Source organism: Monodon monoceros, unplaced genomic scaffold, assembly GCF_005190385.1.
Source record: "Monodon monoceros isolate NGI ecotype Baffin Bay Population unplaced genomic scaffold, NGI_Narwhal_1 Super_Scaffold_18, whole genome shotgun sequence".
NCBI lineage: Eukaryota > Metazoa > Chordata > Mammalia > Artiodactyla > Monodontidae > Monodon > Monodon monoceros.
In genome coordinates, this window is record NW_021703774.1 from 3,527,934 (window position 1) to 3,543,122 (window position 15,189).

The 15,189-nt window shown below is 35.7% G+C and overlaps 1 protein-coding gene across 7 annotated transcripts in view; it reads right to left on the reverse strand.

Annotated features, from left to right (window-relative positions):
* Positions 1-1,225: 1,225 nt before the first annotated feature.
* PTPRC (protein tyrosine phosphatase receptor type C) overlaps positions 1,226-15,189 on the reverse strand; it is a 122,528-nt gene continuing 108,564 nt past the window's right edge. For 6 of the 7 annotated variants that reach the window (XM_029231325.1, XM_029231322.1, XM_029231321.1 and 3 more), the window contains 8 exons: positions 13,581-13,730; positions 10,430-10,520; positions 9,069-9,202; positions 7,860-7,994; positions 6,128-6,250; positions 5,726-5,904; positions 4,077-4,212; positions 1,230-2,358 (listed from right to left, as the gene is read on the reverse strand). In XM_029231325.1, coding sequence (XP_029087158.1) covers positions 2,083-2,358; positions 4,077-4,212; positions 5,726-5,904; positions 6,128-6,250; positions 7,860-7,994; positions 9,069-9,202; positions 10,430-10,520; positions 13,581-13,730 — 1,224 coding nt within the window. In that variant the 3' untranslated portion in view covers positions 1,230-2,082. Of the gene's footprint in view, positions 2,359-4,076; positions 4,213-5,725; positions 5,905-6,127; positions 6,251-7,859; positions 7,995-9,068; positions 9,203-10,429; positions 10,521-13,580; positions 13,731-15,189 lie in introns of all 7 variants that reach the window. The other variant, XM_029231319.1, reaches the window with a different exon arrangement.

Below are 15,189 nucleotides of genomic sequence, written 5' to 3' on the forward strand. Positions count from 1 at the left end.
GGGAGAGGGATAAATTAGGAGTTTGGGATTAACATATACACACTACTCTATATAAAATAGATAAACAAGGACCTACTGTATAGCACAGGGAACTATACTCAATATCTTGTAATAACCTATAAGGGAAAAGAATCTGAAAAAGATATATATAGATAGATATATATATATATAGATATATTTGCTGTACACACCTGAAACTAACACAACATTGTAAATCCACTATATTTAAATAAATTTCTTTTAAACTTTAGAACTTTTGCTGTTTGCATTTTGAAGCAGTTCACAGAAAAAATAGACATATATGACGCTAGCCTACTGAATTTGAGAACTCTAAATTTTAACTACATTGTCTAGTAAATGGCGACTGATCAAGTTTCCGTTGGAGAAACTGATGCACGTTGTTTGAACGAGTAATGAGAGAAATGAAAGCAAGTTTTCTTTCTTTCTGGAGCTCGTAGCTCATGAATCCTAATCCCCCTTTTTTTCATTAGTAAGTAAAGAGATATAAGTAAACAATGTAAGTTAGAAACTATTGCTTCATTCTAAAATTCACTTCTTTTAATATGTTAATGGCAAGGTACTATATAATAATGTAAAGACTTATTGCTAATTTTGTGTGTATAATAAAAGAATTAGAAGGATGAACACAAGACGAATGTGAGTTGAATGGGAAACAATTGATGATGTATTGTTGAGATATTTAAGCTCAATCAGGAGAGTGAAGATATAGAGAACCAAGCCAGCTTAGAGGCAGTGTGTGACTAATGTAATAAATTGATGCAAATTCAATAAAAGTTTTGTTTATTACCTTTTCTTGAACTTTTTCTAGATCCCAGCAATTATTAGACTATATATCTTTAAAAAATAAAACCTATCGAGTTATTCTACAAATGTTAATTGCATAAGTCTATATTTCAATATCTTCTTACATAATTCATATATGAACATGTGAACACTTATGTACAAGAAAAGATAATGATTGAATTTCATTGTTGTTGTTATCAATTCCTGATAAAAGCAGTATAAACATTTGAGAAATTCAAAGTAAATGCACTTCAGTGAAAGGCAAGGACAAATTTTACCATGAAAAATATTCATATGCAATATTATATATCTCATATCAATGTCTTATTCCATAAAAATAGCTATGTTGGGCTTTGTATGTAAATATTTAGAACAACTACATTTGCATGACTCCATTTTTGTCCTAAGGATTGAATGCAAATTGCTTGTTTAAAGATGTTTATTTAAGTTCAACTGTAACAAACGTATAATTTGGGGTCAAAAGTATCAAGCAATGAATTTCACATATTATACAGAGAACAATCCATGTTGCAAAATCGTAAACACCATATGAAGATAACAAGATAGGTTTTCCTGAAATTTTAAATTAGATTAAATAAGCTTGAGATATTGTACTAAATGCTAGCATATGGAATATAAGATTTCCAAATGTTAATTTAGTTAACTTTCTTATAGTAACTATACACACCTACTATTTTATGTCTATTTCTAGAAGTAACATAGTAAATTATAAGATATATTTCAGTAGAACAAGGAGGCCATCTTGAGGTCATTCTAGAAATGTACATGTTATTCTTACACAGAGCTCACACACAATTTATGATTTAAAAAAATACAACCTTTGAGCAAAGTTAATATTTTCCGTATAAAATGTTATGTTTCTTAAAAAAAAAAACAAAACCAGAAAAGCAAAGTTTCTCAAGAGCATTTAGATTTACTTGAAATCATCCTCTTTCTCTCTCTCTTTCTCTGCCTCTTTGCTTCTGTCTGCCTGTCTGCCTCTCACACACACGCACATGCACACACACGCACACAGACTACAAAGAAGTTGTTTTCTGCTGAATGATGGATAAAATTTAAAATAAGTATAAGACTGTACAAAATGCTTCAGCTAAACTGTCTTAAATATTTTTCTACAGTTGTAAAATAGAAACTTCCCACAAATATTTGTCCATGCCCTTCATTAATCCATTGTATATCTATTTTGCCTTTCTAGTTCTAGAAAAATAGAAATAACATTTAATGTGAGGTTTTGGGTTGCCCCATGTTTGCCTTTTCCTATGCACTTTGAGTTAAAACTGGACTCGCTGGACCATTGGCAGAATGTTCTGGCCCCTCAGGGCCACTTGTGGGTTTAGAACTTTCATCCTCTTTATTTCCTTCAGGAGTCTTATCCAGGGCACCAGGTGGACTCACACAGTTAGCATCCTGCTTCGCTTTGTCCACTTCATTATCAAATTCAATTTTATCTTCTTGTTGGTTGTTTTTCTTCACCTGCCCATTCTGGGCAGGGCAGATGCTAGCAATGACGTCATACAGGAATTGATATTGCTCCTAATAAAGGGAAGAAGGAAGGAATTACATAAAAGAGGTTTATGTCATTATTTTTACATCAGATGAAAATTAGCAAGACTTAATCATTTACTTGGGGAAGACCTGGGTATCAGAAAACAATTCTCATGTGTTTTCATAAAAAAGAACATTTTAAATGGTTCACCCTCCTTACAGTTCTAAAGGACTGACTGCAGGGCAATCTTCAGAATTTGCCTTGTAGCCACACCAGACTGGTGTTCGGCCCCCTTGCAGGCTGTGTGGGGTGTCTCATTCCTAAGCTTTTGCAAAGGAAGCCATATTTGGTGCCCACCCTCTTGGTTCATGCCTACATATCATTTAGCATCAGATCAGGAGTCACCTGCTTCAGGAAGCCAATCTGATCCCCTTGGGTTAAATTCAGTGCCCTCATTCATATTCTTCTGATAGTTTCTCTGTCATTTCACTTACTACATTGTTTAATAAATGTCTGCCTCTTCCTCACACTAAACAATGAGTCTCTTAATGGCAAAACACGTAGCAGGCACTCAATATACTTTTAACATCAATACATGTAAGCTCAAGGTCATACATAAGTAAAAGCTGCCTATATTTGAGTGAGTAGTTAAGTTTACTTTGTTACTAATTCCCAGACCATCATCTGTGGTCACTACCACTTACAGAGGACACAGCTTAGATTGATTATGACAATGCTCACTCATTATCCTCTCTGTATCCACACCTCTTTGCAAGGTGACTTTGCAGGCCCTTTGGACAAAGGTTGGGTCTATGACTCCATGCCCTACACCTGAGCTGGCCTTGTGACTTGTTCAGATAATAAAATACAGAGGAAGGCATGTTCCAGTCCCAAGCCTGGGATCCAAGGGGTCTCACTCTGCCCCTAGGAACCCTGCTGCCTTTATGGGAATGTGTCGGGCTAGGCTTCTGGATGAGGAGAGACAGGGGATCCACTCATCCCTATTGCCACAGCTAAATGCCAGCCGGCTGGCAGTCAAGGTCCTTTTGGACAAAGTCAAATCGCAGTGGACACATCAGTGGCAGCACACATATCCGTGAGCCTGGTCCAGGCTGGCTCAGCCTAATGTGATCAGCAGAAATCTTCAGCTGATCAAACATATTATTGAATTATAATAAACGTTTTTTTTTTTCAGTTTCTAAATTTTGGGGTGGTTTGCTACACAGCAACACAAATGGATACAGGATTAAAGGTGGGGGAACTGAGGGAATCCATGAGCTTTTAAAAGCATGTTCTTCAAGAACCACCACCGCAAAGTGTTGGCAAACTCCAATTAGGTCTCTTATTTATACTAATAATAATTCAATGTGAATTATCATGTAAAATGGAATTTAAAAGAGAAGACTAGAAAAGTAAACAGAAAAGAAGTAATGGAAAGGAGAGGATCAGAAGAGGGGGAGGGGAGGGAAGGGAAGGAGAGAGAAGAAATCGTCAAAATAAAAATGCAAAACATGTTAAAAGCAATGATGACAGGGCTTCCCTGGTGGCGCAGTGGTTGAGAGTCCGCCTGCCGATGCAGGCGACACGGGTTCGCGCCCCGGTCTGGGAAGATCCCACATGCCGCGGAGCGGCTGGGCCCGTGAGCCATGGCCGCTGAGACTGTGCGTCCGGAGCCTGTGCTCCGCAACGGGAGAGACCACAACAGTGAGAGGCCCGCGTACAGCAAAAAAAAAAAAAAAAAAAAACAACGATGAGGTATACTTACAAATGTGGGAACCATTCCCGGCCTAGCTTTGCGTAGAGATTTTACTGCTTGAAAAACATCTATCACTTCTTCTGTTTCTGCACTTTCCAAGAGATTTAACAAAGCACAAAATATTCCTGTTTGCTGAGATCCATCTCTAAAAAAGAAAGAAATAGATTTTTAAAAATTCTACATTATATGGAGAAAGTGACATTGGAATAAAAATTGAAAGAGAGAGACAAGAATACATGCTTCCACTTCATGTTTACTGTAATTATTTTATTCCAATATCTTAAGAGCAAAGCTTTTCTGCTAAGTGCATGTTTTATGCAAACTTTTTCAATTTGGGAATATAATAGTCATTTAGTTTAAAAAAATATTTGTCGTAAGCTTTAAAAATATACTTTCTTCTATTAGTACTTTACCAATTATAATGCACTTTAATTTACATCTGAAGTTGTTAAGACAAATATCATAATATCCGCCAGACAGATGAGGATACTGAGATTTAGGGAAGATAAAGTCATGGCTAGAAACTGATGAAACCAGAAATACTGGACCTGGTATTTTGTAAATTACTAAACCACATGCTTTTTCTCCTCTCTTCTGCCTCTCCAGTGCTTTTTACAAATGTTAACACTTCTGCACCAATAGAAAAATGATACCTAGTGAAGTTATTTATTAAAAAGAGGGCAACCAGATTACTTACCAAACTGTGAGAGGTATGTTAGATTATAATAAAAATTCAATTTAAAGAATATGTTAATAGCAGAACTTTATTTCTTGTACATAATAAGGAACATATAGTAGGTATTCAGCCATTCCCTAAGAAACACATACAGTTTTAAAGCCTAAACTTCCCGTCTTATTTTTCTTTCCATATAAGTTTTACCTTTGAACACTCAAATAAATGCCAAAAAGTAATATCTGTCTAAGGTCCTGATTATAGCATATACAATTCTAATAATAATAATGAAGGTTCTCAAAAATTCTAAAAGCCCTTTGCTAGATTTACATTTCTCATTTTACTTTACTATTTTTCATTTCTAATTTACTTTACCATTTTTTATGCAAACATTTTATATCACACACCCTTCTTTCAATATCTCTTATTTAAGGTGGATATCTATCACAGATGAAAGTAAGGGTCTGCATAACAGAAGTTAATCAAATCAAGTATTATTATGGATATTATTAAAATCTTTGCCTTTGGGTCCATTTAGAGAGTCAGGTGATGGGTTTCAAATCGAAGCTGCTAAACATTGAGATTTCAGTTTAATAAATAGCTTAAGATATGTTTATTGGAGGCAAAGCATTCAGTCTTCTGGATTTTACTGACGCCTAATAGCGTGGCTCAATGCACTTAGGCAGAAATAAAATGCAACATCCATCCATCCGTCTGTCCTTGCATCCTTCCATTCATTCAGGACATGTGACATTTCAGGTTCACAGCCTAACAACATTGCACTAAAATATAATTATTTCTACTGTATTTCTATAATAGTTATGCTGTGGGAGCACATGGGAGAGAGTGCCCGACTCCCTAAGAGGCTTCCACTGCAGTCATGCATTTTTATCTGTTAGGAGAAATAGAATTTAACAGAAGGTGCAAACCAAGAGGTCAAGAAGGATGCTGATTTTTAGAGCACATCCCATCAAATCCCACCCACCTGCAGTGAATGAGGAGAGGCACATTCCTGTGAAACTTATTCCCTTCAGTGGAATTCTTCTTGGGAAGTTTCTGTTTGAGATTCTGAATCATTAAGATTAATTCTTTGGGCTCCACGGGCAGCTCTTCCCCATTCCAGTTATTGAATTGGTACTGGAACACAGTTCGTGGATCTTTCCTCTAAAACCAGAAGGGAAGGGAACATAAACTCGAGTGAAGCTCAGCCCATCTGATAAGTTGATAGTCATGTTTTCCTCACAGTTACTTTCATTTAAATCATTTAACATTTTTATTCTGAGAACATTATAGAGAGAGTTGCTTTGTGTTCATAGAATGGTTTATATTAGTTTTTCAACCAGATCAATTACCCCAAAGATACATACTCCTGAAATTGTTTGTATACCTTGGAATGTCTCAGTTCAAATGCACGGATGGTATAGGCTGAAGATTTATTGGTGTCCTTCATATGAACTTCTACGTCTCCATATGTTTGCTTTCCTTCCTCCCAGTACTGAGAACAGGCTTCCTAGAGAAGAAAGAACATGATTCAACATCATCTACCCAAGGGTTCTGTTTGTTTTTAAATGCACTCAGAGTACCTCTCTCTGTCTTTGCTCTATCCCTGTCCTTTTTCTCTTTTCTTCCCTCTGTTCTATTAAATTTGAAATTACAACTTGTGCTCTAAAATTGAATCTTAATCATAAAGATCTAAAATCTATTTGAAGTATGTTGGACATCCATTCAACAAATACATGGTGTTGTCTTGTGCAAATCAAGGGAACCTAGGGATAGCCGAGGTGGCCAGGACACCACAGGAACGGCTCTGCCATCCCTGGTGTAGATCTCAGATTTGTTTTTCCCTTCCTTCCATGCCCTCACCATCACCTTTTCAAAATGGATGGATTGACCTGACGTTGTTCATGACCCCTGCAACAACTTAAGTCTCTCTGTTCCTCCAGAGGTCCTTGGGTAAGGAGGTTACACCTCTTGGAGCTTTGTCTCTATCTTGTCTATATCAGTTGATTGAATATCCAAGGAAAGGGTCAGATTGAAGAACAGGTGGATCACAAAGGTATTTCCTCCTTCCTCAAATGGTTTCCCACCAACTACAGTCCCACAGTTGCTGACCATGATAGGTATTCCTGCCCACACTCCCGTTCCATTTCCTGACATTCCCAATTTAGATGAAGGAAAAGATTGCTAGAATTCCACATTGAAAATCTGAACATAGATTTCTTTTTTAAAAAAGAAAAAACAGAAAGATAAAAAAAAAACAATTTTCTATGTACAAGGGTACATAGGGAAAAGAGAGAGAGAAGAAGAAGGCATATAGTGTAATGCGTACTTATGAGAATATTTATTAAATAAGCTTTAACATATGTCAGATAATGTGCTAGGTGCTAAAACTAAGATGTACTGCCAGGTAAATTCTGATAACTTGAGGTATTTGGAAAGGCTCAAATACATGTAACAGGCATTAGGCAGAAGATCAAATTAGATCTCAGGTTCATCTCCAACTATAGAATTGTATGACAATAAATATTACATGGATATAAAGAAGACAGGATTTAGAAACATCTTCCAGAGTTTTATCGTTCTGGAAGAATGGGAGCAAAATGGGAAGAGAAGGCACGTTTAGATACATGGAATGTCAGAAAATCAAGTCAATGATGAGAGCATAAATGATGTGTGAAGATTCAGTCAGTAAATCTACTTGCCCAAGGTGGAAAGTATGGAAAACATAAACATATGAGGAAAATGGAAAGATACATAGGGCTCGATTATTGAGGGTCATAAATATCAGACTGAGGAGTTTGGTTTCTATCCTGATAAAAAAAAAAAGGAAAATGTGACTGTTTGTTGTTTTTAGCAGAGGGTGGCACTGGGATTGCTGTGCCTTATATGATCTGTGAACAGTAGGCAGGGCTGGTGAGGGGCAAACAGAAGAGAGGGTCAGAACCCGAATGCAAAACTTTGGAGGCCAGCGCTTGGATGGAAAACGGGGAGAATGAACAAATGGAATTGTGTGACAGAGGGATCAAAAGGACTCAGGTATAGCAATCAAGTAAGTAATCCAAGAATGAAAAATCAGATTTTAGGACAGAAAGACTTAAAATCTTCTTAAAAGTACAAACCTGGTCTCCATTCTTTAGCTCTGTCAGCATAACAATCACCTTGACTTTTCTTTGGAATATCATTTGCCAAAAGTCACCAATGGTCTCTTTCAGTGGTCCCTGAGCTGCAATCATCACTTCAGGTTTCCAATAACTCTTTAAAAAAAATAAAGGTGAGACTTAGTTACTAGTGCTGGAGAGCGAACAGTGCGTGTTTAAAGTAACCATTTGAAAGTACAGTCACTTAATTTGATATCAATGCTGTTACCTAATATTAAGATGCTTAGGTCCAATCCTGTGATAAACCATAGTGGAAAAGCATATAAAAAAAGATTATATATATATCTGAATCACTTTGCTGTACAGCAGAAATTAACATGACATGGTAAAGCAACTATACTTTAATTTTTAAAAAGTGAGAAAAAAAAGATTCTTAGGTCCAAAAAACAATGTGATATGTATGTATAAGATATTTACTTAGTTAATGATAATACCTGACTAACAGTGTGAAATCAAGTTTAGAAGATATTATTTTAGGAAACTAACAATTTTTCCTTCCCAAAATACCAGTTTTTCTACTGGAAGGCTTAATGTGATGGTAAAAAGAAAAAAAAGCATAAGCATTTCAAGTTATCTTCATCATGTCTCTAATTTATGTTTATATATTCTGCTATCTTATAATTAATATTCTATGAATACATATCAATATTTTAAGAAAACTGGGAAAAGAAATAAATTCAACTTAGTGTACATGCAAAAAGTATTTACTGAATTACTAAAAGTTCCTTGTTTGAATTCTCAGTGTATCCAAAATAAAGGTATGTGACACAGACTCATTTAAATATTCAGAAAATCGGAATGAAAAGCCTTTAACTATAAAAATATGCAAATTTAGGTTTGCTTACAATTTGGGTATATGAGTAAGTATAAACATTTTCAAATACTTGCTTTTGCTGAAATGTCATTATTTTTCAAATTATATTATAGTCATGTTTGTCATAAACTGTAACTAATAGCATTGTTTTGTTCTGTATTGACTCATTAGGTTTTAACATCTGAGTGTTGCAATAAGTTAAGATATAGCATTAAAAGTGGAAACTCTCATGTCAATCAATACATAGTTATGGTCAAGCTCATCATTCTTTTATAGAATCACTTAATCCATGGCCATAATAACATACATATAGTTTTTAGAGTCGGACCTTGGGTTTTGGAAGCATAAGGACCTACCATTACAAAGGAGGCATTGATGTATTTGCCCATCTCTTCCGAGTCACTGTCATCGTCGGAGGACTCATCTGAGTCGTGCTCACTCTCCTTGCTCATCTCCAGTTCATGTTTAAGTGTCACTCTGTTAAAGTCATCTATGCAAAACAAAGTAGCAGTCAGTCTTCCTTTAAAGGCCCTTAATCTCTGCTTGATCATCATGTGGAAATTAGAAAGTCACTTAGAAGTGACAGATTACATGATGTACATGTATTGATCTACAAGGAATGAGATCCTGCTCCATTTTTATTGATTAACAAATTATTTTTTAAAAGTCTAATAGAAGATTCCAAGAAAGTTCCAGGAAAAAATATAGACCATAACTCTATGTCATAATGTTCCATACGATTATGCAATCTTTGATATATATACTTTAGTTTTCCATGGAATATCATCATGCTGATGGATAAAAGTTTTAAAAATACATATATGTTAATAAAATACATAGCTTAAGTAAAAACCTGATTTCTCAATTATATCATATTAACATTCAATTAACAATCTTAATTCAATGGGTATCTCAGATAATTTTTTCAACAAGAAAAGTATTTAGTCCATAATTTCTCACTGTTTCTCAATTTCTTTCATTTATAATAACCTGATCAAATGATCTGATTAGCTACAGCACCATCAATTCCATATTTTAAACTATATTCATAAGGACCTCTTCAGTAATTAACTAGGTCAGCCATGCATTGATCTGATTTATTTGGTTGTCCAGCTTATTACCTTGGGTTATATTTTCTCCGTGCTAGTTTTAGTGTAGGCAACTGAATAAAATTATAGTTGTACCAGGTGTGGTCCTATCAATATACTTAAGTAGCAAAATTCAAGTCTTGAAAATGATGCTTATTTTGATCTGTTAAATTTGATGATTTACAATATATTTCCCATCTACTTCTAACCTCCTTGGTGTAAGGAAGGGATAAACAGAAAACGTAAAGGGAACAAAAGGATGTAATTTTGCTATTTGGCTATTACCCTGGAGTAAATAACTGCAATAAACTGAAGATGAGAGAAAACTGGTAAAGAGGACTTGGCTTTTTTCCCCCAGCTTCAGAGGTTACGTCTTTCTGAAAACCCATTTCTGAACTAATTGGTACAAAGAAAACATGGAATATTGTCTGTCCTCCGAAGTCCATTGTAAATGTTTGGGGTTCAATGTATTTGCTACAACTAAAATTCAAATAGCCTATAACTATTCTCTACTGTCAAGCAAATGTTGAAAACTTGCTTCCAAATGGTTTGTGTGTGTGTCTCACATTAAACAAATTCAAAAGAGAGCTTCACTTTGTCTGATACAAAAAATAAAATAAGCTGCATACATGGAATGACGTTAGAATTCCTGTTTTTACTCCTATTTTCTTCTTGATTCCCAATGTGCTGTGTCCTCCAGCTCCTATATGAAGGAAGTCTCTGAGGGAAAAAAAAAAAGAAAAAACAGAAAGGAAACTCCTTTAAAAATTTATGTATTGGCTTAGTTTATTATTGTAGCGTAAGATGCTCCCTAAGAAAAGAATTTCACCAGGTTTTGTGAAATGTGCATACGTTCCCTAAGGGCACAATTTTTAAGTTTGCCTCTGAATTTTTCTTTATAATTGCTCAGGTATTAAGTACTTTGACGTGGCGAATTTGAACATATACAATTATATAACAGAATATGTTTCCCGGTTAAGAGGTGCTGGATAGCAAAATAGTATGGTTTATTCTTGTATAAGTTGAAAGCAACGCATAGATGTTGATTATTCTCCATATTGCAAAAGCAATGGTAAATTATTTTAAATGATCCAAAGTAAATTCTCTAGATGAAGCATTTGCCGAAGACTAGGCTCACGTTTCAAATAATCAATACCTCATTTCTTTAAGCCCTCCAGACTCTTTCCCTCTCCCTCTCGATAGCTAATCAATCAGTCGGCAAGACCTATCATTTCTCCGGGTGGAGCTCTCAAATCCTTCCGCTTTTCTCTCTTCCTACTTAGTCCAATCTGCTTTCACTTCTTACTTGAAAACATCAGCAGTTTTTTCACTGGCCTCATTATCTTCAATCTCACTTGCTCTAATCCTTCTAAAACACAAAACAGAGCGGGTCCCCCCTCAGGTTTTTGGCAGCTTCCCATCTTTGTTAGGAAGGATTCAGCATGTGTACAGCACAGAAAGCCTGTCAGGAGATGCCCTTGACTGTTTCTGCAGCCTCACCTCCTGCTGGGACCCCCTGCACTGCAGCCAAGCCTACTTCCCCCAGTCTTGGAAGGGGCTAAGCTGTCCTTTAACTCTTAGCAAATTCTCAGGTGTGTTTTCTACCTGGACTCTCCTTGTCCCTTTTTCTCACTCTGCTAACCTCTACTTGCCCTTTAGATATCTGTTTACAGGTCAATCTCTACCGGAAGATCTCCCTGCCTGCAGCCTTTTCTTCTCAATAAATAACTTAAATAAATATTTGTCAAGTGGATGAATAACCTAAACTGAGAGAGCTCATCATACAAAGTTCAGGAAGATTATACACACACATTATACACATATATGTTTGTGTATATATAGGTATGTGTGAATATGTATTATATATAAATGTTTCGAAAACTATGGTGCCTTCTTTCAAACTAAATATGGAACCTTGTTTCAAATCCACTCCAGCCTCTTCATTTCTTAACCTCTTCACCTCCTATAATTTTCCTCCTCTCTTCAGCCATCCACATTCCCCACTCCACTTTTGTAGGTAGGTTTCATTCCAAAGATTGCATCACTTTAAAAGTTATGACTTCAACCATCCTTCCTATGGAAAATTACCTCTATTCTTCCCAGTCATTTATTTTAGTACCTCCAATCCAGCAATCTGCAATCCTATCAAAACCTTTATCATATTGTTTTTACTCCTTTCTTTTTTTCCCTCATGTCTTTCTGTGGCCAATATGCTCTTTATTACCCACACTGTATCATTCATTTGCAAACACCCTTAGTGTCTTTGCCTCCCAACTTTCAATTATTCACTTTAAAAAATTCTAGATGGGTTTAACCCAACTATACACAGCTCTAACCCCAATGTTACTGTAGGAAACAAAAACAAAACAAAACAAAAAACCGACTGGTTCTCTTTAATTTCATGACCATAAATTTCAAATGATCCGATAATTCTGGCACCCCTACCACCTTTGCCTGGGAGATTGCTTTCCTACTTTGATAGAACTATTTCATATGCTTTTCTCTTTCTCAAGCATAAGCCCTTCTTTGCCCTACTCACTTCTGTCCCCCTAAACTCCCAACCAATGATCTTACTTCGTATTCTCTTGAGAAAAATAAGGCAATTAGACAAGAACTGCCTCAACTTCCCGTCACTAATCTACCAACCAACCTCCATCTCTACCCTCATTTTCTGTCTCCCTTTCTGCTTAGATGGAATAATTTCACTGTTTCTATGAGAGCTGTGGTCACTACCTGTCTGGATCACACCCACTCCCCATGTCCACATACAAATCACTTTGATTCTTGTGCCTAGAATTGTACTCAGTACAGAGCACAGACTCAATCATATTTGTTCAGCCAAAGAATTTACCCTTTTTTTTTAAGTGACTTTACATATGAATGTTTAAATTAAATGTATAAGTGTTTTAAACAGTGTCTGTCTATATGCAGTATAGTGGGGTTAGTGTATCAAAGGTGGTCAATTTATCAGCTAAAAGGGCAAGAATAAGAAAACACCCCTCTATCAAAGACCATGCCGGTAGCCTACTAGCTGTTCCATCACGGTGATTATCTCAAGCCCCACTCCCACCCCAGCCCCACTCTGATCCAAAACATTAAACGATTCTGCATCTGATTAAAAGCACATTCCTGGTCTTGCTGTGAAACTCTCTGAATTGACCAGTTTGGTAGTTTACGGAAAGATTCAATAAACTGAAAATCATAGGTGAAAGAGAAAAGTTACAAAACATTTTTTTGACAACTGAGCGATTTGGAGATAGCTATGCCAACTCTCTGAAATCACAGTGAGCTACATCCTAGGTTAGTTTTCAGAGTAACTGCCTGATAAATAGGTTAGAACACACATATTTATCCTTTAGTTTCTGTCTACCAGCTCCAGCCAGTTCATGTTCCTAAGTAGTCATAAACTCCTCTAACTATTTCCTTTACAAACCAAAACCAGATGTAGTTTTTAAAGGTGAGATGCTACATTGCCTTTGGCGGGCCAATTTTGTGGCCATATGCTATTATTCTGACACTTTATTTGATACCAGCTTAATGAAAAATGGTTAAAATGTTGGCTGTAGAATCAGATTTCTTGGTTTAAACAAGTTTCCTACGGAATAGCTGTGTGCTTTCAGGCATTTCTCTTACACTCTGCATGTCTTTGTTCTCTCATCTGTGCTCCATTTTATGGCAAAGCCCAAATACAAGAACTATGTCAAGTACATAGGACAGCACTGGAAAAGAGACAGAGGTTCAAGTTATCTGTAATGGTGCTCTTGTTCTCACTATTGTTACCTGGAATTCAGCCTCCAGTGGGGAAGGCTCACTGGGTGGATCTCTTTTCTTCATGTTAGACAGATATGGATGTAACTCAGACAAACTCACTTCTGTTTCCCCAAACTGATTGTATTCCACCAAGGCCTGATGGATCAAGATGTACTGTGCCTACAATTTCAGGGAAGAATATAGATAATTAATTGATAACTTAAAGTCCTATCAATCACATTTAAATAAATCCTACATTCCCATAATTTTGCTCATATGGAGACAATGTATGGAGAAGAAAACTGATATCTGTAACATTTAAATAATCTGGAAGTTAGCTCTCATGGTTCTATGGGATATAAGCAAATTCCATCTCAGATTTTTTTTTCCAGAAAAAAAAAATAGCTTGGTAAATAGATGAGGCATCTACAAGGTAGGGCATAACTTATATCTCATTCCTAACAGTTATAAAACATTATCTGTTACTTCCTTCTGTGACTAGTATTGAGTCAGTAAGTTAAATTACTAATATATAAAACTATAATAAGTTTCACACTATATCTGAGAAAGAAAAAAGCAGGTTGATATTCCATAGAACATATTTTTTAAAAGAGTTTCCTAGAAGCTTTTAATAGAGAAAATTATTCTATAAAGCAAAATAGGCCAAACCCATATTTAACAACCCTAACCTTTTATCATATTTGAATCCACCATTTTTAAATAAATGACATATTTCTGATAAAATTCAAGCCTCTTTAACACCACCTCTAGTCCCCTGAGTTTGGCTGTAGCATCCTTCCACTCTATTGTGTTTTTCCACAGGAAATAATTTCTTTTTTTTTTCTCGTGTACAATCTGTTTTTATACTTCTACACTAATATCTATGTGTTTATGACATTGTACATTTTTGTCTCCTTTCTTAACAATGACATAAATTGAATTGTATACGTTTCATCTGGTGACTATATTCACTCATTGTTTTCATCTGAGCATCTACCTACACAGAGAGCTACAGACCTAGATTATCCTGTCAATCGCAGCAGAGCATGTGTTTACAAAGGGTCCATATGTCCACATTCTGTTTGCTCATTCCCATATTGATATATATTTAAGGTTTTCCATGTTTTTGTTATTCTAACAATGCTGAACACAATGAACATTCTTGAACATGTTTCTAGTTGCACACATTTGCAAATGCTTCTCTCGGTTATATACATACATGTAGAATTGCTGGGTCAAATGCAGACAATTTTGATAATAACCATTGTTTACAATTACTGACTACATGCATCTTCCAGGGGCTTGTCTAAGTGCTTACTTGGGTTACCCTTTGTGTCTTAACTCTGTAAGGTAAATACTATCATTATCTCCATTTTACATATGACTTAACTGAGGCACAGGGACATTAAACACTGGTAAAATGGTGCACAGTATTAAGAATAACAAGCACGTTTTGAAACTACGACATCTAGTTCCCAAAACCAGGCTCTTAACCACTGTACCATCCTATTCTTGTCTCCCCAGTTTTAATTTTATGAGATGCTGCCAAACTGGGTTTTGGTATTTTAAAATTTTTCCCAATCTGATATGTGTAAGTGCTATTTCATTATTATTATTTTTTTATTTTTTATTTTTTTGC